Here is a 26181-nt window from a genome sequence, read left to right as displayed (position 1 = left end):
AGGCCCATAGACCATGTGGGTACACTGTTAGGCAAAGGAGACATGGTCTCTGCTTCGGAAGAAGTTGCCTGGCTGAAGGGCCAGTCAGTTGAGAGGTAAACAAACAGTGGCCCTATCACTTCACTAGTGAAAAGGGAAATAAATAGAATGGAATGAGAAACGCTGGTAGGGGAAGAAGGGATGTGTTTAAGGAAGTCCCACAAGGGGCTGACCCTCAATTCCACTGTGTAGTTCTAGCATGCTAACTTCTTCCAGTTGGCATCAGGGTTAGCTTCTTTCACTCTCCGTTGTCTTACCCTTTAGATTTCTCATGCCCTTCTGCCTTATCAAAATCTTAGGCATTTGGCCTCCTTGCATCTTATTTATTCTTCCTTCAACTCTGAGAAAACCCTGTGACTGCTTTGCTTGGACTTAACAAAGGTCAATACAAGAGGAGACTGCAAATTGGTGGTGGTACATAGACTGTCATTCTCATGGGCTGAGTAGCTCTTGCGCTGTCTGTAACTTTTGACTCTCAACTCAGTTACGTTTCTATCTTATTTTTCTCCCTTTTGAGGTCATTTTGATTATTTGTACTCTCTTAGAAAACAAAGTTATTTCAGCCAGATGTCAAATGTATTTTCATATAATTAAGTAATCTCTTATTTAACTCTTTTATATTTTCTGTTTCTATATTATATCTATAATATTATTCCTTAATTGGTATATCTGTGGTTTTATTATTTTCCCCATGATTCCCCATGATTCAATTAGTAATAGTTTGTTTGATTTCTTTGTTTGGTTTTTATTTTTCCCCAGACAACTGACTCTTGCATTTATTTATTAGTTATACTCTGGGTTTTTTCCCCCCACATAAAATTTTACTTTTAATTTGATTAACTCTTTTATTCAGTTCCTTTTAAATGTTATTCCTTTATGATTTAAATTGGAAGCACAATTTATTTATTTTCCTTGTTTTATAAGGATATATTCCTTCTTTGTGTTTTCATAAGGATGATAACTGATAAAGGACAGCAATGTGCAGTCAGAGTTCAGCTTTAATGTCATTAAAAAATACAAATACTACATACAGAGGATAGCACAGAGTAGAAAACTCAACAGTATCCTCCTCTACTCATTGGCAGGGTTTCATTTTTCTCTTCCATTTCATTTCTGATCTCTACAAGCTCATGTTTCATCATCATCTTGCCTTGCCCAATTTCCCCTGAGCTTTTATATTTCTGTTTTGATCTCTTGTTTTATAGAGGTGATGGCTTTGCTGTGTAATTTTTAAACTTTGTGATTATTTCTATTTGGTCATGTTTATCATTTGCTCTGAAGCAGGCTTTTTCTCATGAGTATACTTCATCAGCTATTGCTTTGTTTTTCTAGGCCTTTACTCTCATTTCTCTGATATTTACTGGTATACATGTTATGCCAATTCCTTTTCAATCACTGCTAACCACTGAATAATATGAGTTCTTCCTGAACTGAAAGTTGCTAGAGGTTCTGAGAAGAGCCCAGGTTGTGTTCCAGGCTACCAAACGTACCCCAGTTCCAGCATGGTACATGTGAATGAGTTCCTCCCCAGCTACCAGAGAGCAGCAACAGCAGGCTGCTCACCAGGCGGAATTCCTCTCTGCTACCCCGCTTCATTGAGCAATTGCTCCCTTCAGTCTGTGGCATGTGTTCTCTTTCCCTGATTTTACATTGATGCCAAATGGGGTCACGGGTACTTCCTGCCACCAGCCATGCAGTGCATTCTGGTGTTCCAAACAAAGCATTGGAGTTTTGCCTGATGCCACGGCCCCTGCTTTGGTAGACTGGGTTGTCTACCAAAGAGTAGTTTGGTAGTTCTGGCCATAGGTGTCTTGTCTCCACTCCTTCGCCCTCACCCCTTTCCCATTTCACTTCCACTCAATTTATATATTATTTATTTTCTTATGTATTATGGTTTGAGATTACACAAACATTCTAGTTCTGATGAAGATGGAGGTTGCATTCTGTCATTTGTCATCACTTTTTGTCTTGAGGTAATTTCTGAGAGAAGAGAGAACTGTCTTTGCATTGACATTTTAAGACCACAGCCTCGTCTAAATTCTTTGAATTATTTCTTGGCAAGATTGATTACAAATAGTTACACAAACATATGATTTGATTTTCTTATCCTTCCCAAAACTGGGTCTTTAGGAAGCAAATTTGGGAGGGAATTATCTGGCTCACTTTCCTGTACTAAAATTGGTTTCCAAGAATGAAAGTAATAGCAAAAGCTACAGTCCCAAAATAGTGGAGATGAAAATTGAATTCTAAACTTTATGAATATGAACCAACACTGATTAGTTCACTTTTCTAAATTAATGCTGAGTGTGAATTAAAAGCTACAAATATTAATCAGCATTAGTACAGAAAACCAAATATTACAAGGTTGGAATGTCAGAATTTTACAAATATCTAAGGCATAGTTACTCAAAAAATAAAAATCATCCTATCAAGAGTCCATGTACTTTCAGAAGTACCTACTTTCCTATTTTCCATTTGTGCAAATAAAGACTTATTTTTTGTGAAGACCTGTTTGCCATCATGCAAACAAATAAAACTAAACATTAATATCAGTGAAAGGAATCTGGACTAAATTTTACATCTCACATTATGATACAACGTGTAAGACCACATGTGGAAATCCAGATGCAAAAGAAATAAAGATGGGAAAAGAAAAAGTTGCCAATTCTAAACCAAAGGAGGCCAGGCACGCTGGCTCACACCTGTAATCCCAGCACTTTGGGAGGCCTAGGCAGGCAATCAGCAGGAGTTCAAGACCAGCCTGGCCAACATGGTGAAACCCTGTCTCTACTAAAAATACAAAAATTAGCCTGGCATGGTAGTGCGTGCCTATGATCCCAGCTACTTGGGAAGCTAAGGAAGGAGAATTGCTTGAACTTTAGAGGCAGAGGTTACAGTGAGCCAAGATCATGCCACTGTATTCCAGCCTGGGCAACAGAGTGAGACTCTCTCTCTAAATAAATAAATAAATAAATAATATGTTAATTAACCCCTTCATCAGTTCCAAATCCATTGAGAAATAGAAATAAGAGTCAGCTATGGATTAAAACATCAGCATTTCATTTTATTTTTTGCTAGAAAAAGCAGGATTGGTCCTGCAGTCAGAATAAACATCATTCTTTTCCTACCCTCAATCCAAACCTAGACATTGAAATTTAAATGAGACATAAGTCAGATCTACAGATCAAACCATACCCAAACTGATTACCAATCAGTGCATTTAGGTTCAGCTGAAGAGAACTGAAAACTCTAACAATACATTGACTTAAATTATAAAGAAGCAGGTACCTAGAGCTGTTATGTAACTCCACAGTGTCATCAGAGGCCCATGCTTCTAAATATGTCTGCTTTATTATGCTTAGCACTTGACTTCCATCCTTAAGGTCACCTCATAGTCCAAGACGGTTACTGGGGCTCCAGCAATTCCATTTGCCTTCCAGACAGCAGTAACAAAGGTTGTAAGGAGCCTTCTGAGAAATCCCCTTAGCCATGTCATTGGCCAGAGCATTTCACAAAGTTGCATCTAGGTTTGAGAGATGCTAAGAAGTGTAGTTTTAGTCTGAGCAATAATTTGCTCACCCTGAAACTGGTATTCTAGTACTAAGGATGAAGAGGAGAATGTTCTGAGGAGCAATTGGTAGTCTGCCATAGTTATCTAACTGTCTAGTCATGCCCTTCCTTGACTCCATCCAGCTCAGAGAGCCCCAAGACTGTGACCCAGGCTTGTTGACCACACAGCACAGCAGCAGTGGGAGAGGAAGGATCTGGAGAAAGCCAGGAAGAGGCTGAATGACATTCCCAGTGTTCTTTTCCAAAACTCACGAGTTAGGTAAATCACATTCCTCCTATAGGGAGGAATATAAGTACACATGGTAAGAGGGCCCAGAATATTCCTGGAATACTTTTCCCTCCTTAGGAGCAGAACAGAGACCCATAATAGAATCAAGGTCCTGTTTACCCTGACTGCACCTTTACCAGGCTCCCTTCTGCTTGGCCAGCACATTTTGTTGTTGTTTTTGAGACAGTCTCGCTCTGTCACCCAGGCTGGAGTGCAGTGGCATGACCTTGGCTCACTGCAACTTCTGCCTCTCGGGTTCAAGAGATTCTCCTGTCTCAGCCTCCAGAGTAGCTGGGACAAGAGGCATGCATCACAACACCCAGGTAATTTTTGTATTTTTAGTAGAGACAGGGTTTCGCCATGTTGGCCAGGCTTGTCTCTAACTCCTGGCCTCAAGTGGTTCGCCTGCCTCAGGCTCCTGAAGTCCTGGGCTTACAGGCATGAGCCACTGTGCCCACCATGCACTGTCTTACGCAACAGTTCCAACTAGTAAATTCCAAGCTTACATGTCATTTTTCCTTTGGCAACCTTCATGACCCATGTTCCAGTCCCCAAACCAGTCTCTGTCCTTCCATATGAGTGTCCTTAGACTAAAAGGATGACACTCTCACATGCTACTAGAACTCACTTTCTATGCCTCTTTCTTTTCCTTCTCCCATACATATAGCAAATAATGCAGTTTTTGAGGACAGGAATCAGTTTTATTTTGTCTTTGCATTTTAGTTTCTGATGTATAGTATCTGATGCTTAAAAGACATCCAAATGTTTACTGCCTTAATAATGCTGAGACTTATCTCTTTTCCTCATCTCCCTGCTTTAAAGATAAGGAAACTGAGATCTTGAGAGGTTGAAGGGCTTAGTAACAGTAACAATGGGCATTTGGGTACATTAAAACCTCATTGTGTTCTAGAAACTTTCATAAGATGTGCATTCATTCTTCATTCTATCAACCTGGTAAAGTACCTGTTGGTATCCCCAGTTTACACTGAGATTAATTTGAAATGAGAAGGTGGCTGAGCTAGGATTTGAACCTTGGTCTTTTCTTACTTGACTTTTATTAAGTTTTATTTATTTATTTTTGAGACAGGGTCTTGCTATGTTGCTCAGACTGGTCTTGAACTCCTGGGCTCAAGGGATCCTCTTATGTCAGCCTCTCAAGTAGCTGGTATTACGGGCATGCATAACCACGCCCAGTTACTTTTCCTTTTTTGAAACAGGATCTAACTTTGTCACCCAGGCTGGAGTGCAGTGGTGCAGTCTTGGCTCACTGCAGCTTCAACAACCAGACTTAAGCAATCCTCCTACCTCAGCCCTCCAAGTAGCTGGCATGTACCACCATGCCCACATAATTTGGGGGGGATTCTAGGGTGTCTTTTTTTTTGTAGAGTCAGCTGATTGCCCAGGCTGATCTTGAACTCCTAAGCTCAAGCGATCTACCTGCCTCAGCCTCCCAAAGTACTAGGCATGAGCCACTGTGCCTGGTCAACTTTTCTTTCTTTAATCTCTAGGTCAGCATAGCATGGACTAAGGAAGAGCTGAGATCAGCTTTTCTGACTTTACACCTCACCCGAAGAGATTTGAATCCTATCCCCTCTCTTTCTCTGCTTTGTTGTAATGCAATAATGATTTAATAGTGCTTATTAAGACAAGGCATTCTTATTAGTGATACACATGCCTTTCAGGGTTAGCAGTTTCCTACTGAGGGTGGTGCACATCTGCTCAAGCCCATTCTTGTGCTCTTGCCTAAGTCTCCAAGAACTGCTTATTATACAAACAACAGTTGGAAAGCAAGTCAGTCTACAACGTTGAAATTTCACCAGGGAACTCGGTGGTCATCCGGGTTGTTGCTTATCAGAAAAGGATACTCCAGGAGGGCACCATCAATTAGCATTTGACTTTTAGAAAGGTTGAAGGTTGAAACCAGTTAAGGAAAGTGAAGTACAGGCTTCTCCAAACTCGTATCATAAAAACCGAGACTCCAAGTATTGGGGGTTGGTTTGGTTGGTTTAGAAGGAGAAAATGGTTAGTCCATCAGAGGCACCCAGGCTGGAATTCACTGCTACTTAGTCCCGCTTCAAAAGAAGACACACACACGTTTCCTTAAGTCAACACTTCTGACAGAAAACTGCATTCATCACACAAGACAACTTCTCAGATGGCTAACCACACTTCCGCAGTTATCTGGGGAAAAGAGAGAATGAGATATTGAACTGTAAATATTTCCTCTGCTCCAGGGTTATCTAATCCTTGGTTATCCTAAAATAGAAGGTTCCTAGAGTATTTCCATCATGTGGTGGTATGCATTGCCCTGGGTTCTTGAGATCAAATCCTTTTGATCAGAGAGTATTATCCTTCAGACATCCTGCTTTTCTAGGGCTTTAAACTAGTAGCAAAAATGGCATTAGAGGCTTCAACAACAGGTGGAGAGAACGTGAATGGGGAAGAGGAAGCAGGGATATCATGGAGACAGAATCATCTTACGTGATCAGGCCATTTAACTGTACCTGAAAATGCGGGTCCAGGTCTGTTTGCTTATTAAATGATTTAAGCACAGTAAGAAACCCATATTATATTGCAACCCAGTGCATTCATGTAAATACACATGCACACACACAAGTCACAACCTGAAGTAGTGGATGAAGGAGTATGTGATGATTAGAGCACAAGTTATGGAGTCAGACCTACAGTCGAGCCCCTGCTCTCCCACTTGAACGCCTAAAATAATTTTCGAGAAGTATATACCCCATCACCTACTAAAATTTGTTGTCTAAATATTTTTCTCACAAAATGTAAATACTTGCAAAGTCTATAATTTCAAGTTTGTTGTAAATATGCTTTAAAAATATTTCTGTCAAAATCTTGGAACTACAGCTTCAGCACAAATTTGTGGAAAGTGTCCATTATACAACCTAATTGCCGAAGCCGTTCCTCACTGTCTCACCTGTCAGGTTAATCAGATGTAACTTCCTGGCAGAAAAAAGTCAGCATTTTGCAATTCAGATAAACAATAAACACAGCAGGCTCCTTATTCCTGACATCCATTGCCTTTCAGAATTCTCTGAGACAGAGTAATAGATGGATGAGAGAGAGGGGTGAAAGCCTTGCCCTGAGTTTCTGCCTGGTTGAAATAAAGCCTTGTTCCCAACAGACCTTATCATAGAAACAAGGCTTTCCCAAATTATCCCTTGATTTGGCAGCTGGGAGTTTATATCCCAGGGCCCAAGCACTTTCAAAGCTTTGAAATGGGGCCGGCCTGATGGCTCACGCCTGTAATCACAGCACTCTAGGAGCCCAAGGAAGGTGGATTACCTGAGATCAGGAGTTCGAGACCACCCTGGCCAACATGGTGAAACCCCTGTCTCTACTAAAAATACAACAATTAGCTGGGTGTGGTGGTGCATGCTTGCAATCCTAGCTACTTGGGAGGCTGAGGCAGGAGAATCTTTTGAACCCATGAGGTGGAAGTTGTGGTGAGCTGAGGTCGCACCACTGCACCCCAGCCTGGGTCACAGAGCAAGACTCCATCTCAAAAGATTTGAAATGAATGAGAAAGATGTCTTTCATTTGTAAAGTGGCGGGAGTACAGTTGTGAAAGAGGAAGTGAGAAGGGAGAACTAACTAGCAGCTCTCAGCTAAGCCAGTTTTGGAAAGAACTGCATCTAGAACTTGAGGATCTGAAAACAGATTCTCCTAAAATTATGACTTGAACTCTCAAGAAAGTTTGCAAGTAACCTTAGGTACTTAAAACCCCTGTTCTAAGCCTCCAGTGTCCTCATCTATAAAATGCAAATAATAATAGTACCTACCTCCAAACACGGCTCTGAAGAAGAAAGGTGATACAAATTAAGTCCTTGGTGCACAATAAGCACACTGTGTTCACTGTTGTTATCATTGCTGTTGCTATTCCAGTCCTCTACTGGTTAATGATGTCTCAATGAACGAAGTCATCCTTGGGCCCAGTGCTAACACCTTGTTTATGTTTTAGGCACTAGTTTTCAGGCCTCAGGATACAATTTCAACACATATGACTGGAGGAGTCCAAAACAAAGAGGCAGCTTGTCCCCGGTAACTAAGCCTCGAAGCCAGACTTACCCAGATGTGGGGCTGAGTAATGAAGACTGGGACCGGTCCACAGCCAGTGGGTAAGATTTTCAACCAATGCTGCCTCATCCAAGACAACTTCATGGTCATGTGAGCAAGATTTGAACTTCTGTACTTCCAGTGGCACATATTGTTAGTATGGGCTTCTTAAAGCCACCGTAATCATCCGTGCTGGCCACATGGCAGGATTCTGACCAGTGGCACATGCCTGACCAGTGGCAGCCTGGGCACCACCACACCACAATAGGGCAAGGGCTCGGTTCCCTCTAACAAAACCAGTAGTAGCACCTGGGGAAAAGCTGCTTCTATAAACTATGTACTCCCTTTTGACAAGTAGGTCCCTCCCCTTTATTTTATTTTATTATTTTTTGAGACAGAGTCTCACTCTGCTGCCCAGGCTGGGGTGCAATGGCACGTCTTGGCTCACTGCAACCTCCACCTCCCAGGTTCTAGTGATTCTCATACCTCAGCTTCCTGAGTAGTGGGGATTAAAGACATGTGCCACCACACCTGTCTAATTTTTGTTTTTAAATTTGATTTATTATTATTATTTGAGATGGAGTATCGCTCTGTTGCCCACCCTGGAGTGCAATGGTGCAATCTTGGCTCACTGCAACCTCCGCCTCCCAGGTTCAAGTGATTCTCCTGCCTCAGCCTCCCAAGTAGCTGGGATTAGAGGCATGCACTACCATACCTGGCTAATTTTTGTATTTTTAGTAGAGATGGGGTTTCACATTGGCCAGGCTGATCTCAAACTCCTGACCTCATGATCCACCCACCTTGGCCTCCCAAAGTGCTGGGGTTGCAGGCGTAAGCAATGGTCTCACTCTGTCACCCAAGCTAGAGTTCAGTGGTGTGATAGCTCACTGCCACCTGTGCTTCCCAGGTTCAAGTGATTCTCCCCCCCTTACCATCCCTGACCCCAGTAGCTTAGATTACAGGTGCCTGCCACCACACCTGGCTAATTTTTGTATTTTTAATAGAGATGGGGTTTTACCATGTTGGCCAGGCTGGTCTCAAACTCCCCTCTTCAAGTTGTCTGCCCACCCAGGCCTCCCAAAGTGCTGGGATTACAGGCGTGAGCCACCCCATCTGGCTTCTTTCCTTTCTTTTAAAAGTTAGTGTCACATTAAGTTACTTTTTTTTGGAAACATACATCATGGATCTATATTTTCAGCAAAATATATTTTACCATTTTGTCTATTACTGGAACATTGTAAGGAAATTTATAAAAAGTGATAGCATTTGGTTTATTTATAAGTGGGGAAAACACGTTTCCCTCTTAGAGAAAACTTTGGTTTCTTTTTCCTTGTAGACATAGCAGCTGAAATACATTCCTGACATTCCATCCCATTTCAATAGGGCCATGTGGCTACAGCTTATTTAGCAGCAGCCACAAATAGTCTGAAATCCAGTAGTAAGACCGTGGGCCATCCTTTCCATCTTCAGAACACTACATTTCCTGAAGCGTCCCTCTGCTGAAGCTCATGTACTAGGAGGAAGGACACAGGTGGAAGAAAGCCGGATCCAAAATGACTCTCTTTCTATATTTTGTGTGAGGTGAAGGAGAGAGATTCTGGGTACCATACATATATGTCTAGCAAGTTCCTAAGCTGGCCTGTGTTTCTTGACAACAGTTTTGCAGGGGCTGCCGATAGTGCAGAGACCGAACAAGAGGAGAACTTCTGGTCTCAAGCGCTGGAAGATTTGGAAACCTGCGGACAGTCAGGAATTCTGAGAGAACTGGAGGTAGCCCTGGTCCTGCTCCTTACTTGTATTGTTTCTACATTCATTATTTTTGGTCCTTTTAAGTTCGCATTTCTCACACCAGTTCATTTAAAAGCTTTAACCCCTTTCCACAGGAGAAAGCTGACAGGCGTGTGTCTTTGAGAAACATGACTCTCTTGGTAGCTACCCTTTATGTTTATATTTTTGCTTGTGAAGCTGCCTTCCCTACCCCCTTGCCTTCTGGACAGCAATTTGATTTTACAATGCAGTCAAAAGTATTTCTTTCCCCATCTCCACCCCTCAAGCTTACTGACTTGTGGCTTCTGCCATTGCTCCCTGCTAACCCTGACTGTCTCTGTTTCCCACCAATTCGCTAAAAAGCGAGCTAAGTCTCCCAGCAGTGGCGCATCCCATTCTCTTAGTTGCTTTAGAAAGGTTTATTTGGCATGTTTTCATTTGTACCTGGTATAGAAATTAATTTGATCGTTAAGAGGAACATAAAAGGAAATTCTATTTTACTTTGTTTCGTCCTTAAAGTAGATGACAATGTAGCTGCTGAAAAAGGCCAGTCTATTTGATAAGCAGCAAAAATATTACATAGTACTTTGCTGTTAATTGAAAATCCTGATTCCATCCATGTTAACTGAGTGTAAATTCAAGGAAGAATGAGATGGAGTGTAACAGCTGAACTCCTGGTGAGTTCTTTAATCAAAGCCATGAATTTGCTGATTGTATTCACACTTTAGTCTGGGAAGTCCTGGGCTATTTCCTTTTATGTTCTTTTAAATTTTCTGAGCTGTAAAAAATAAAGTGGCAAAAGTCTCATTTTTATTTTGATGCCATATGAGGTTCCCAAGTCACCATAAGGAATGTGAATGGCATAATGGGGTGAAACTCTTGCAATTCTAAAATGATTATTCATCTTTATATTATTTTGCTTCTCAAATTGCATGTGTGGATATTTTATGTGATTCTAATGTTTGTGAATCTGCAGAGAATTATCAAGAAAAATATTAGTTTGAACTCGTAAACATCGTAGTATTACCTGGCATGAATTGCAGCTTCAGAGCATAATTAAAGGTCCTGGACATGGATAATCCTATAAAATCTAATTGAAGTAAGATGTTGCAATGATTCCTTTTTATACAACTTTCAAAAAGAGCAGAATGCTTAAGTATCAGCTGGCTTATTTAAACCTGTACCACCTTCTGCATGTAGAATGATGAAAAGTGGCCCAAACTGAGCAACAAGCACAATTCACAATTCTTGAACATAGCTCTGCTTTTGAAAGCATGTTTTGGCTCATCCAGTTTTTTCATTGTGCCATTATACTTCTCTTTTGAAGAAAAAGCTCTTCTTCCAACAGCTTATTTTACATTAGGCAAAAAGAAAATGATGTAAAAAGTAATACAATGAAGTTCTGTTTTCACCCAGAAATTGAGTTATTTGATGAAAACAACATCCATCAGCAAGAGTCGAAGTTATGTTGCCACAGCCTGTGAGTTTGCTCCAACATAGCTCCAGACAGGTGTGGCCCTTGATATTATTATGCAGAAAGCAAATGAGTTGAATTTATAAGCCAAAGGGAAATTAAATCCTCAACTAGAATGAATGATTGGCAAAGTCATAGAGTCATATTTACACTTTTATCACAAGGAATATTCATTTATTGACTTAAGTGAATTCCATTCCCTTGATTGGAAATGCTATTATCCAAAAAAGTATTGGAGCTAGATTCCTGCCTATTAAATTTACATCCAGCATTAAAAGTTAAAGCACACCATAATACTAATAAATGTAGACGGTTAGCTAAGATGAAAGATGATTACAATTGAAATGCAAATGAAAATTAATTTACTAATCATTTTCCCTATTGCTAGTAATAATTTAGATTCAACTTCAACACTGAAGAAATGTATAGCTTTAACATTTGAGAAAAATTTGAATGAGTCTTAGACAAGGTTTTAACCTCTCTTATCAGATTTTTCTTCTATAAAATATGGGAGTTATGATGAGCTAGTAATTATGTGGCACTTAAGTGTTCAATAAAGTATTCAATAAAAGTTAAATCTTAGTATTTTACCCTTTCTTGATTAATGAACACTGCTTTAACTGTTTTTTGTTTAGCATAATATAGGAAGAAGATTTAAATGTCAGATAGAGAACTCTAGGTTGCCTTAGGGATAATATGCAGTTATGAATTGTGGCAAATGAAAACAGGTAATACATACTCTTGAGATCAAAGCAAATCTTAGGTAATTAAAAATAGTTTTTTAGCTTTTTATTTTAGTTTTTATATTTGTGTTTTAGCTTTTATGTTCCTCCTTAGATGCTACCTAAAGTTCATTTTACACAAAGCAATCAAACTTATGGTTTGTACATTCACCTACTTACTTGAAGATGTGAACCAAAGAATTAAGGATAGCATCTCATTTCTTCCATGAGAACCTTTTCGAAATCAATTTGTAATTTCTTCTATGGCAGCTAAGACTCATCAAAGCAAAACTGTGGTCTCCCAGATGTAGTGATGAAGTGTTTCACTTCCAATATGTGTCTCGTCATTCTCGTGAAAAATGAATATTTAAAAATGGATGTTAACAAAGCAAACAACTAGTCTAAGTAGGTAAAAATAATAAGTGGATGGCCACCATGCAAGAAAACAACTGAGTGCTGTCAGTTACACTAGATTAAACATAGAAACGGGCCGGGTGCAGTGGCTCACGCCTGTAATCCTAGCATTTTGGGAAGCTGAGATGAGCAGATCACCTGAGGCCAGGAGTCCAAGACCAGCCAGTTTGAAACCAGCCTGGCCAACATGGTGAAATCTCACCTCCACTAAAAATACAAAAAATTAGCTGGGCATGGTGATGGGTGCCTGTGATCCCAGTCACTTGGGAAGCTGAGGCAGGAGAATCACTTGAATCCAGGAGGCAGAGATTGCAGTGAGCCGAGATCGAGCCACTGCACTCCAGCCTGATGACAGAGTGAGACTCTATCTCAAAAAAAATAAAATAAAATAAACATAGAAATGATATACTTAAGTGCCATAAAATAAGGAATGTTGCATGACACCAATGAAGCCAGTAAAGAAAGATTTCAATCAACTTCAAAAATCTGAAATAAATGGTAATATAGACAACCCATACTTGTTTTTAAATGCTAGGCATCTTTCTACCTACTAAAAAGGAAGTTTTATATGGTTCAACCTAATACTTGACTGAGAAGCACCAAGCAGTGTAGAACAAGAGTTCTGGAGTCAGAGCATGAGGGCTCCATGTTGAGGCTCTCGGGCAAGTTGCTTAACTTGTCCATGCCTCTCTTTCCTTAACTGAAATGAGGATGTATGGTGATTTTCATGTCTATTGTATAGGGTTACTTATGTATTAAATGATATTCTATATACAGTCTATTTGGGACTTAGCATGTATTAATGTGCAGTGATCAAGTCTTTTTACAGTTAGAATTTTATGTTTCAATATCATCAATGAGATAACTGATCCAGTCAAGATACTTGTTTCATTTCTTTTTCAACAGAGTTGTTAGGTATATCCACATGTGTGCCAACACTTGGCTGTTATTCAAAGATTTTCTTAGTAGTATGTGTATAGCTGGACACCAGGTGAATTTGAGAATTAGGAAATCTTAGAGACATGACAACTGAAAACTCTACTCACTTTGCAGTATTCCCTCATGATCAATAATTTTATAAAGTGCCCTCAGCTCATTTACTACCTGTGTGACCTTAGCCTCTTTGTGGCTCAGTTCCTCACCTATGAGTTGAGAGGAATGGCCAGGCGTGCTGACTCACACCTGTAATCGCAGCACTTTGGGAGGCCAAGTGGGGTGGATCACTTGAAGTCAGGAGTTTCAGACCAGCCTGGCCGACTTGATGAAATCCCATCTCTACTAAAAATGCAAAAATTAGCCAAGCATGGTGCTACATACCTGTAATCCCAGCTACTTGGGAGGCTGTGGCACAAGAATTGCTTGAACAAAGAAGGTAGAGGTTGCAGTGAGCCAAAATTGCACCACTGCAACCACTGCACCCCTGGGTGACAGAGTGAGGCTCCGTCTCAAAAAAAAAAAAAAAAAAAAAAAGGGAAAGAAAATAAATAAATAATAAATAGAAGTAACAATGCCTACTCCATAGAGTTGTGAGGCTTAAATGAGTGACTACATTCAAAAGACTCAATAAGTTAAGCTTCCGTTACTTTTAGCATCAGTATTAATATAAATAACTAAATCATATGATAGTCACATGGCAAGTAGAACTTTTCTGTCCCCATGGTTTCAGGCAGATTTGCCAGTGCTAGTTTACCTTTATATATCCTTATATCCAGGAGTACAGAGCTGGCTACAGGCATCTTTTCAGAATTTTAGCATTGTCCAACCATGAGAAATGAGTATCCACTACTTGATATTGGTTTCAAATCCTTTTCTTTTTTTTTTCTGAGCCTCATTCATCTTTGGTATCAAATCTTGTCATTCCTTGTGAATTATTCAGGGAAGAACATATTTGAAACGGAACAAACTTCCCAATGCAGTGGTAACATCCAATCCAAGTCCTACTGCTTGTGAGCAAAAAGTTTAATATAATAACATAATAAATGATTATTTTTAGTTTATCTGAGGATCTTATATAAAGAGCATTTCTAAGAAATACTTATCTGTACCAAATAATACGGGGACTTAACTGCTCTACAAATTATGGGGACAGGTCACTTGACCAAAGGAAAGGCAATATACGATGCTAGACAGGAAGCTTGGGAAGAACGTCTTGCCCATTGTTAGCTGCAGTGGGACATAGAGGCAGCATTGCAAGTATAGACAGCCTGGTCCCCATTGAGAAGCTCTTACTTACTTTCTGCTAGATGTATTCAAGGTGGCCTCATGAATCCCATCTGTTAGAGCCCACTCAGTGGAAAGTTAATGCTTAAAATGCAGTTTACAGTAAGCAAATGTTAGCACGTTTCAATTTGCCTCAAAACTGCCAGGGGTGGTATTTGATTAAATAAACTCAATGCTTAAGTACTTAAATTGGATTTGAGATGTGCATCATAAATGTCACTTGCAAAGCATTTCCCAGACTTTCATAGTTCAATTAGTACATCCATTCCCCAGCCTTAGGTTATGCCCTGAAGAGACTGTATTTTGACCTTGCAGAAGGAGAATTGTATTTACTGTTAAGCACCAAACCCTTTCCTTAGTCCATGGCGTAATTGTTTTTTAAAATTGTCAATGCCACAGGCAACAATCATGTCGGGGAGCACGATGAGTTTGAATCATGAGGCTCCAACACCTCGCAGTCAGCTGGGGCGACAGGCCAGCTTCCAGGAGCGCAGCAGCTCACGGCCACACTACAGCCAAACAACTCGGAGCAACACTCTGCCCTCAGATGTGGGTAGGAAGTCAGTAACCCTGAGAAAAATGAAACAAGAAATAAAAGAGATCATGTCCCCAACTCCTGTGGAGCTGCATAAAGTGAGTAAGCTTTCTCTTTTTTCCCTAGAGTCAGTTTTAGCAACCATTCTGCATAGCATGTATGCCCAGTTGTAAGGATGGCAATGGTAGATTCCTACGGGCTCAGGAAAGCACAGAAGCTTAAAGGCAGATCTTCAGAGACTTTGTTTTCAAAATACAATGCCTGGGAGGTTACTCTGGAAAGTAGGGAAAATTGGCTTTCAAGCAATGTATTTATCAAAAATGTATTTATCAGAAATGTATTTATGGTGGCCGGGTGTGGTAGCACACACCTGTAATCCCAGCACTTTGGAAGGCCAAGGCAGGTGGATCATTTGAGGTCAGGAGTTGGTCAGCCTGGCCAACATGATGAGACCCCGTCTCTACTAAAAATATAAAAATTAGCCAAGCATGATGGCAGGTGCCTATAATCCCAGTTACTTGGGAGGCTGAAGCAGGAGAATCACTAGAACCCGGGAGGCGGAGGTTGCAGTGAGCTTAGAATGCACCACTGCACTCCAGTCTCAGTGACAGAGCAAGAGTCTATCTCAAAAAAAAAAAAAAAAAAAAAAAAAGATTTATGGCCAGTGGCCAGAATCCTCTTACAAAAATGTGAGGCTTCAATGTCACATGGAGCTTACATGAATTAGTCTATTATTCCAATCCCATTGGAAGGAGGAAAGGATTTTCTAAATGTCATACACTCATAGTTTCATTAAAAAGGGGGTCCAGCTTCAATGTGGGGAGGTTTAATCTTTCATTACAGACTTATAGTAGATGGTTAATGTTGTTCAGTAGCCATGGAATTCTCTCCAAGATGTGTTAGATGGTCTTTGGCCAGGACAGGGTAAGCCTTGGTTATGCTCTGTCTCTGACTGGGATAGTTGCCTCACTTTGCTCCATGGAAGAAAACCCACTCTTGCACACAAAGCTGAATTCAAGATTTGCTGGCAGGATTAGTCAAGGCGTATGTAGTAACAGTGTTTGCAGAACCCTGAGCCAAGGAGAGTAGTAGAAATCTAGTTTTCTAGAGTTAGTGCTTTATTTTTTGTTAATATATAAGGATGTATAAAATGATAACAATCTCATGCCACCTTTCTTGAGAACCAAGACATTTTATGTGGTTAATTATCTGTTTTGTGGTTATTAATCTTGTCTTCTGGATAACAAATAATCTACTAGACATTTGTTATCTTATCCAGAAGAGCAAATAAATGTCAGATTCAGAGGAGGTAATGTAGGCTTTTTTCTTCTGAAGATCTCAATTTCCCTAGCCACCTTATAAAACCTAGCTATTTGTTTTGCAACTGACAAGGATATTGTGAAAGAAAGGATAATATGGGAAGTTGGATTCTGAACTTTGTTTTCCAATCCTGGGTTCATTCTTTCACCACTCACTCCTCCATTCATTTAATGCCTATCCTATGCATTTATTCACTCAAAGAATGTATTACAAATCCCCAGAGAGTACAGAGTCTAGTGAGGAGACTGGGAAACTGGGAAGGTAATGGCATCAGTCCAATGACAGAGGCAAGCCTGGGCAGCCCTGGAGTCCAGGGGGTGGGCCCTAACCCACTGCAGAGGGACAGAAAAGGCTTCCTAGAAGTAGGTGTTGACTAAGCAGAGGAAGGTAGAGGATGGGCAGGCATTCCAAGCACAGAAAAAAGAAAGTGCAAAGAGGTGTCAAAGATTGTGGTGTAGGCTGGGCGCAGTGGCTCATGCCTATAATCCCAGCACTTTGGGAGGCCAAAGCAGGTGGATCACCTGAGGTTGGGAGTTCAAGATCAGCCTGACCAACATGGAGAAACCCCGTCTCTACTAAAAATGCAAACTTAGTGAGGCATGGTGGTGCATTCCTGGAATCCCAGCTACTCGGAAGGCAGGAGAATTGCTTGAACCCAGAAGGCGGAGGTTGCAGTGAGCTGAGATCATGTCATTGCACTTCAGCCTGGGCCACAAAAGTGAAACCCCATCTCAAAAAATAATAATAATAAGAGATTGTGGTGCATTGGATGGGGTGCAAATATTCTAACGTGACCAGAACCTAGAATTGGAAACTTGTGTGTTAGGAGGAATTACAGACTAAGAGAAAAAGCAAAGACATTTCTGACATGTTAGCATGATGACTCAGGTTTAGGACCCATGCCACAAGTTAGCTTGTTTATCTAGTCACCCTAAAGTGATGTGTCTGATTGATAAGTCACAAATCCTCATATACTAATCGACACACACCATTAGGCTGTAAGAATGCCAATGGTGATTAAATTGCAGAAGCCACATATTCAGTGCTAAGTCTGCTGTAGCAAGAAGAGGGCTGGCGCCTGCAAGTTCTCTTGGATACCTGTGAACACTGCCCTCCCCTCTTCTGTACAGTTCTGTTCCCCAGAGAAGCAGGAGCCTGCCTGATAACTCTCCTTCCTTCACCCTCAAAGAGAATGCATATCAACACATACTGAGTGCCTAGTGAGTACTATATACCTTTCATTCTCAGCCCTCAGCCCCCTGTCTATACACAGGATAGACAAATAGCAAGTATAAAATAGAGTCATTTCTTCCTCTGGAGTGAAACAGTCATCTGAGAGGAAGATTATTGATAGCCCAGGAATACAAAACACCTGTCTTCTCATCCCTCCAGCACTGAAAGCATTTAGCAAAGATAATGGCAATGGATTGGATGTGCAAGTGTTGTTATAGCCGAAGTTTAAAGTGGCTCTGCTATTTAAAAAAAAAAAAAGCTCTTGTTAAGAAAAGAGTATTATCCACCTATTGGCAATATGAGTGGCCATGGATGGACTCATTGGAACATTTATGTGGCAGTGTGTGAATTGTGAGACCCTAAGATCATAGACACTCATGGGCCAAATTGACCTCCTCAGTAGGATGCTGCTTTTTTCTTTCACTTCTGTCGTTTCCTCTAAATGGTGACAATATGTGCATTTCTCATGGAGCTTCACATTTTTCTGAATTGATCCCGAAAAAAGATTGTAAAAAAGAAGTGTCCTAGACATGGTAAGCCCCCTAAAATGACCTAGTTAAGTGAAGACATAGTCAAGGTCCCAGTGGCCTGATACTGTGGAATTATTGGAGTGGTTTGTGCTCACATCTTGGGTATCTGTTCTTTTTTGAGGAATTCACTTACTCTGATAGGCCATCCAGGATGTTTGTTGGTAGGCATACCCTCCAAGTTTGAAGTGCTAGAGAGGAGAAATGGTCATTACAAAAGCTACTTAGGGCAAAGACTGGCAACTGCGTGTGTATCTTGAATGTGGGTGTCTTTTGTACACCAAAAGACTACCTGATGTCATGAAAAGGCACAATGACTTGTTAAAGGAATGGAGCTTTCCTCCCCTGAGGTGCTACTATCCCGTATTAAACCTTTTGGGAACATTAGGAAAAGGTACTCTTTTGCCATGGTGGCATGAAGAAGGGATCTAGGAAATGAGAAAAACGCCTTCCTCTAGTTGAAGATAACCCAAGCCACAGTCCACAGCTGGTTTCCGGTCCCCTGGGCCTCTTTGGTAACCTTTTCCAAATGGACCTAGTGGATTCCCAAGGGGCTGAAAAGACCAGAGTGGAGAGGCTGGGAGAGATGAATAGCAGACCAGGCTAGACATGCTTGGTGTTATTTTCCTGGTGCTATCTTTCTGATGGCTGTCTGTCACGTGGTTAGGCTGTATGCAGGAGAACAAGTAGTGGGCCTGTTTGTATCTAGACCAGCACCTGCAAAACCTTATTATTTTCACTGTAAGTTGGATCAAGATAATATAAATGAATGGACAAGGATCTGTACTATTGCTGGGGGGGAAAAATAGCGAAAACCACTCCAGCTTCTGCAGGTGTGTTACCAACATCATCTCCATACAGAAAGAATAATGCATTGGCTCACCTTCCACTTTCTGGGGTCTCAACCCACTCTCCAGAGTTTGCCCTTCATTTTCTGTCCATTCCTTCCTGCCACTTCTCTTCCTCTAGACCTTTAAAGGTCCCCAGGTCAGAATCTAAATAGTTTTCACTCATTTCTCATCATCTGCTGCATCTGAGGCTCCCCTGGGGACTTGACAAGTCTTCCTTCAAGTTGTCCACATTCATTCCGGAAGCCAGAAAGTCCGTTGTCATGCCTGACACTGGAGAGCAAAGAAACACGGTCTTATGTCGTTTTTTGACTTTATGGACATGAGAGAGAAGTGGAGCTGGAGTGATTTGGAACTACGTATGGAGATGGAGAAAACGATAAATGGGTCACAGGGAAGTGATCTTCATGTCCTTTTAGGTCCCTCCTTCTCCACCTTTCTCAGCTGGGATGCACAATCTGAAATATATTGTACCTCACAATTTACTACACATGTACACTCACACTCACATATATGAATGACTCCAAAAATTGACTGCACAGTATACACTGACATTGTTCTGCCTTTTCTTCAGTTTTTTTTCAAATGCTAATCTCACTAAGCTGATTTCAAGACTTATTAAATAGATTTCAGCCACTAGTCTGAGGATTAAAGCCTTAGACAGTAGTTTGGGGTATGAACCCCTGATGACCCATGGGATGCTTGTTAAAATGAGGGTTCCGAAGCCCAACCCAGACTTACCGCATCAACATTTTTAGGGAGCATGGGCCAAGAATCTACATTTTGGCAGCCTTTTCAGTGGATTCTTTTGCAGAATAGAGATTGAGAATCACTCCCTTAGGTTTTGCTACCTGGAGGTGAAATCATAGCAACAGCTGGGTGGCAGGGTAGAAAGGAAATGAGGCTGCTTCCAAGGCCCTGGAGCTTCTGCATTTTATCTTTCTAATGAATTCTGGTTTGTACTGCAGCTTATCACAGATTCTCTCTCTTTGCAGATAAGGGACCTGTGGTCTCAGCTACAATTCATTGATAACCCTTCTTTCCCTTCTGAAGCTTAAATATCCTTTGGTGTCCACTTAATCTGTTTCTGAAATGAGTTCTAGCCTCACTTCTTTGCACACCTTAAGGCAGAATGATTTTTTGTAGAGTAAAAGTCCTCCACATGCAGAGCATTTGGACTTTTATTCATATTGAGGGTGGGCACAGTGGCTCACACCTATAATCCCAGTACTTTGGGAGGCCAATGCAAGAGGATCACTTGAGCCCATGAGTTAGAGGCCAGCCTGGACAATGTAGCAAGACCTTATCTCTACAAAAAATGAAAAAATTAGCCAGGCATAGTGGCTTGCATCTGTAGTCTAGGCTACTCGAGAGGCTGAGGCAAGAGGATCACTTGAGCCTGGAAGGTCAAGGCTGCAGTGAGCTGTGATTGAGCCAGTGCACTCAAGCCTGGGTGACAGAGCAAGATTCCCTCTCTTAAAAAAATTTTAAAAATCATATTGACATTTCCTTTTGCTTTGTCATTCATGCTTCTCAATAAAATTATACTTCTTAATTGTATGCAGCCATTTTTATTTTCTAACAGAGAGGCTTTTAAAATATTTTCCATCATCTGTTTTTCTTTGTGGCTGCTGGTAGCATGACGCTTGGACATTTCAGTCACTCACAAGTAAGCTCTTTATTTTTCACAGCTGCTTTTCTCACCATCAGTTTTCCCCCCCACTGCCAAGTTCAGTTTGCATTTTGAACATTTTTGAGTTTTCCGAGAGGGGAGCTTTGCTCTGCTTGATATGATAAAGTTGTTTTGCTCCTTAGAAGAAGTGTCATTTTCAATGTGTATAATACCAGCTTCTTTTGCAGTGTTCTCTCTGAACAGGCTCAGCCCTCGGAGGAAGTAGGAAATGGAAATATGTATCTTATCCTTGCACATGTCTATTTCTTCACAAAATATTTGGAGTCAGCTCTCAAGATCAAATGAGTCCTCATGCCAGACTTCAACTCTCCAAGTAGCTTAGTGTAGAATTATGTACTGTGGAAATCACTAGAAGCTAAAAGCAACACATTGAATATATGAACTTTTGGTTTTATCTGTCACCCTTTGCTAGGTCTGCTTCTCTTTCTTCAGGCAAGGAATGAGAAACGAGAGAACACGCTCCCTCGTTAGGCAGACCTAGTCTGCTATGCATCAGCCATGCCACTTCCATGAGCCTCAGTTTCCTCACTTACCAAAGAGGGAGCAGGGTCACTTGTTATAGGAAGAGGGAGACTTCACAAGATACCTTTTTTTTTCTGGTAAAGTCACCATCATTCTGTCTTGCCTCAGCCTTACAGGGTCAGAAACTCAGACGATGAGGCTTCCTCAGCCTCCCAGACTTCAAGATCCAGACAGCTGCCAAAAGCCACCGGAGATAAGGCTGTATACCAGAATGAGAATCCAGTCACAAAGAGAAGTGAATGTGTGTCTAGTGACCAGTCACTTCTCAGTCCCAGCATATTCTCTCCCTATAGAACCAGGGACAGCAAACAGAGCATTGTCAGGGGAACACAGAGTTGTGGAACAAGGGTTGGAGTTTGACTTGTATGTTTTGAATAAATAATGGCATCCAGCCCTGACCATCCTCAAAATGTATCATTTCCATTAGCTTCCCTTCTCTAGGATTCTCTTAAGACATACATTTTAAATGTAAAAAACATAATCTTTCTTTTTGTGGGGGAGGGGATGGAGTCCGGCTCTGTTGCCCAGGCTGGAGTGTGGTGGCACACAGCTGAGGTTCCAGTTGAGGAGGCTGAGGCAGGAGGATCACTTGAATGTGAGAGGTCAAGCCTGCAGTGAGCCATGACTTCACCACTGCACTCCTGCCTGGGCAACAGAACGAGACCCTCTCAAAAAAGGAAAAAAAACAGGGATAAGGAAACTTTATTTATATATATATATATATATATATATATATATATATATATAAAGTTAGTGGGGTGTGTATATGTATGTATATGTGACGTGTATATGATATATGTGTATATATATTATATACACATACATATATATATACACACACACACACACATACACATACATAATATATATATGTATGTATCAGTTGGTAGTGGGAAAAAAAAAACTTGGAATAAGATTTCTAAGTTGGAATCAAAGCTGCCCAACGACTTGTAGGGATGTAAAAGCAAAGCCTTTGAGGTTATCTTTTCTGAAGGGAAAAATAATTTGCATCTCTACCAGACAGAACTCAATTTGCATCTTATCACTTTTATACAAGTTGCCATCCACCTTTGCAGAGTCTGAGCTCTGAGCAAGAGAAACTGCGAACTGCCATGCCCTAGACTCAGACGCCCCTGCGGCAGGCTCGCTAGTGTCTAGCGTGCCTTACTTCCCAGGTTTGATCATTCATCTTATCGCTTCTGTCCTGGACTCACCACCACCTCTCTTCAGTTTCCCTTAAGTCTGATTCTGGCCTGGACCATTCATCCCTCCCTAACATCTTTACATATCTTTGTTGTGATCAAATATATTTATTTCTAGCTTGTAAGTTTTTGTATTATCTGTAGGATGTTCACTTACAACAGTGTACTTTCTGAAGGTTACTCCATTTCCTTCATGTCCAGGTTTTTGAAGAACAGTCCTATCCACTGTTGTTCTACGATATGACTGGTCAGGCAGGGCTATAGTAAAGATTAAATTGAAGGCCGGGTGCGGTGGTTCATGCCTGTAATCCCAGCACCCTGGGAGGCTGAGGCAGGTGGATCACTTGAGGTCAGGAGTTCGAGACCAGCCTGACCAACATGGTGAAACCCCATCTCTACTAAAAATACAAAATTAGCTGGGCATGGTAGTAAAGCCCTGTCATCCCAGCTACTCAGGAGGCTGAGGCAGGAGAATCACTTGAACCCAGGAGGTGAAGGTTGCAGTGAGCCAAGATCACACCATGGCAGTCCAGCCTGGGCAACAGGAGCAAAACTCCATCTCAAAAAAAAAAAAAAAAAGATTAAATTGATAACAGTCTAGCCCAGGGCATGTCTCTCTCTTTCTCCTCTTTTTCTCTCTCATATGGGGTACAGAGCTCTTTCCTTTCCCAGGCTCTTTGTAAAGTCAGGCATCAGCAATCTCTACAGTGGGGAAATAAAATCAAGATGGTTAGCACTCAGTGCAGTGGGAGTTTGGTTGCAATTTGTCATCCTTCCTGAATGACAGTGCACCTGGACTTTAGTCCCATAGGCCCCAAGGACAGGTAGAGGGTGTGAGCTGCAGGAGGTTCGAGAGTCAAGGAGGCCCACATGGGCCTGAGAGGAATGAAGGTCAGTCTGTTGCAGAGGGGATTGGAAAGAGGTTAAAAGCTGGAGAAGGGCCAGGCCAGAGCTGATCTGGGAGCTAGAAAACAGGCTGAGTCAAGAGGGATGCTGTGACCAGGCAGCAGGCAGCCCTGAGCAAAGGCATCCACAACAGGGACTCTGCCGCAGCCGGCCAGCTTGGTGGTGGCTGGGATAAGTGCAAAGGATCAGTGATGGAGCTGGTAGTAACTAGAGGACCAGCTGCTTGTGACTTGGTTTGATCTCCTGGAGCATTTGGAGAATGGTCTAGCTCTTTCGTCTTTGTTACCGTGTGAACTGATAGATGTGCAAAGGTGCTCTGGTTTGAATGAGAAACTCAGCACCTAAATCTGCCACAGATCTTAAAAACTGTGCTTGCTGGGACTCAGTTCCCCAAGGACCAAGGTAGCCTTAAAGCCAAATCCCAGCTACTCATTCTCATTGTGGAGCCCTTGTTTTTTCCAGCCCTGGGTGCCACACTATTGCCAAAGTGCAGCAGGAGGTGGCGTTTGGAGCAGCTGTCCCTTTTTCTCCTTGGCCAAGGCGACTCCCCAGGCAGGAGGGCAGCAGCTGCCTTCTGACCCAACTCCTCTCAAAACTCCTCAGTCTCTAGCGGTATAAACTGACATTGCTCCCTCTTGGGCTGCAAGCTTCCAGTTTGGAAGACTATATTCTGTCTTTTTTTCTTCCAGCCCAATACGTAGTATAAAATTGTCCTCAAAACTGAGATTACTTAAATTGTCAGAGTTAAAGGGATGGGGCTACCCCAGCGGTATCTGTCAAGAGTAAACTAAAGTGTCCGGTGATTTAGGGGAAAACTGTCTCTTAGAAATAGTTGTCAGTTTGGTTCTGAAGGACATTGGGACAAGGGAGTGAGCCATAGGGAGCTGTCAGAGCTTGAGGACTGCTTTTGGCATGACTGTCACTTGCCATGACTTGCTCAAGATAGCAGATGCAATTGCCCTTAAAATCCAAGTGGGGAGAGTGGGCTCTGCAGCTGAGCCTTTCACGTGTGTCAAAATTGAAATATAAGCATTGGGTTTCTGATCTTGGCCCTTAGGACATTGTTCAAACATGTCAGCTGCTTAGAAATATAAAACAAGGCTGAGTATGAATCGTGGTGAACCCACCCTGCCTCCTATGAAAGCTTCTGTTCTCAGGAGGGTTAGGAGCAATTGCAGCACATGCTGACGAATAGTTAAAATTGAACTGAGCTTTGTAGAACTGTATCCTAATCCCGAATGTTATGTTCCAAGACGCCCATTGGCTCTTTTAGAACAGGAAAACCTTGCAACTGTGTTCATGGTCCAGGTTCCCCAGAGGCATCCTCTAGTCAGCACAAAAGACAGACCCTACAAGAAAAATCTTGCTTCACATGGGCTAGGGTAGAATTCAGAGCCAACTGACAGGATGGTGCACCGTAGGAGCATGGAGCAGGACTTTATGCAGATGTTTTGGAAAGCCACAAAAGGCTCTGATGAGAAGAAACCCAGCAGACATGATAAATTATTCATCTTTAGTTGGTTGGACAGTTTGAAATGAATAAAGGCTGCCTGACCAGCTAGGAGATTACATGTCAAAAAAAAAAAATCGTGATTTGGTGGAAAAAACACGGCAAATGTGGTTAGATATTCTATTCTTGATCCTGGTGCTTCTGCATTCTAACTGTACAAGTCAGTGCATCAACTTTTTTAAGGCTCAGGATGCTCATTCATGGAAAGGCAATGGTTTTGCTGCATAGAGGTACTGGAAGATCAAAAGCAACCATATGTAAGAAAGTAACTAGATAAGGGATTCATTTCCAGGGTAAGGGGGAAGTATGAACTTAAACCCCAGAATCCTTAGAATTATTTTTGCACAGAAATAAATCCAAGGTAACCACTACCAATCTCCAGGTAAACAGGGCTACATGGCACAATTCATTGTTACTGATTTGAGAACAGAAGTACATAAAAGATAAGCTTCTAGAACAGATTTCTAGAAGCTTATCTTTTATGTAGTTTTAAAATAATTTTCTTTTTGTTAATTTGCCATTGCTAGGCTATTTTCAGGAGAACCACAGAGCTATTAAAATTCAGTATCCTTTAATCTTAGGAGATGTCTCTGGAGAAATAGATTACTTTTAGATTTAAACTATTTATTAGCCTCTCATCCTGAAGAATTTGCCATAAGTACATATGAGCTCTAAGGCTCAGAAAAACCAAGTCTCTTGGCCAATAACTGTCACCTTGAAGTTAATGAGCTACTCTGCTAATACACTCTGGGTGGCATCCATCTCTAATGTTTTGGTTGGGGTACTACCCTTGGTTGGTGTTGGCAGTTTTAGGTTCCTGTAATCCCAGCACTTTGGGAGGCTGAGAGGGCAGATCACAAGGTCAGGAGTTCAAGACCAGCCTGGCCAATATGGTGAAACCTCATCTGTTCTAAAAATACAAAAATTAGTTGGTTTTGGTGGCAGGCACCTTTAGTACCAGCTACTCAGGAGGCTGAGGCAGGAGAATCACTTGAACTCGGGAGGCAGAGGTTGCAGTGAAGTGAGCTGATATCACACCATTGCTCTTTAGCCTGGGTGACAGAGCAAGACTCCATTTCAAACAAAAACAAAAACAAAAACAAAAAAACAGTAGCATCTCTTTCTTGTGCCCCATCTGGGTTCTAACCTGTGGTACAGACACCCAAGAATCACAGGCCAGCAGAGTGATGGAGAACTTCGCTATTATTCCAAGCCCACACCAAATATTTCTTCACATGCAAGGATTCTGTTTTACTATGTTAGAAAACATGCCTCAGATCCAAAACCAAAGTGAGTTTCCTAGTACTCATTGTAAGCTTAGGATTTAGCAC

General features: G+C 41.5%; 1 protein-coding gene and 1 long non-coding RNA gene across 13 annotated transcripts in view; one reads left to right on the top strand and one right to left on the bottom strand.

Moving 5' to 3' along the window:
* Positions 1-26181, top strand: part of GRIP1 (glutamate receptor interacting protein 1) — a 713425-nt gene that overhangs the window by 674848 nt on the left and 12396 nt on the right. For 6 of the 11 annotated variants that reach the window (XM_039472175.2, XM_039472177.2, XM_074402859.1 and 3 more), the window contains 4 exons: positions 7863-8019; positions 9616-9727; positions 9841-9885; positions 14954-15187. In XM_039472175.2, coding sequence (XP_039328109.2) covers positions 7863-8019; positions 9616-9727; positions 9841-9885; positions 14954-15187 — 548 coding nt within the window. The remainder of the gene's footprint in view (positions 1-7862; positions 8020-9615; positions 9728-9840; positions 9886-14953; positions 15188-26181) is intronic. The other 5 variants (XM_074402865.1, XM_039472176.2, XM_074402863.1 and 2 more) reach the window with 1 other exon arrangement.
* On the bottom strand, positions 15037-25338 carry LOC141585145 (uncharacterized). 2 transcript variants are annotated; one of them, XR_012518482.1, is made up of 3 exons: positions 22592-25338; positions 19053-21431; positions 15037-15124 (listed from the first exon to the last, which is right to left on the bottom strand). It is a non-coding gene; the product is annotated as an uncharacterized LOC141585145 (long non-coding RNA). The 2 variants fall into 2 exon arrangements; XR_012518481.1 differs by lacking the exon at positions 22592-25338 and having other exon boundaries at positions 19053-19290; positions 21297-21890.

The sequence above is a fragment of the Saimiri boliviensis genome, chromosome 7 (genome assembly GCF_048565385.1).
Source record: "Saimiri boliviensis isolate mSaiBol1 chromosome 7, mSaiBol1.pri, whole genome shotgun sequence".
In the NCBI taxonomy this organism is placed as follows: domain Eukaryota; kingdom Metazoa; phylum Chordata; class Mammalia; order Primates; family Cebidae; genus Saimiri; species Saimiri boliviensis.
The sequence above is the reverse complement of the archived record's forward strand: the minus strand, read 5'-3'. Positions and strand labels throughout refer to the sequence as shown.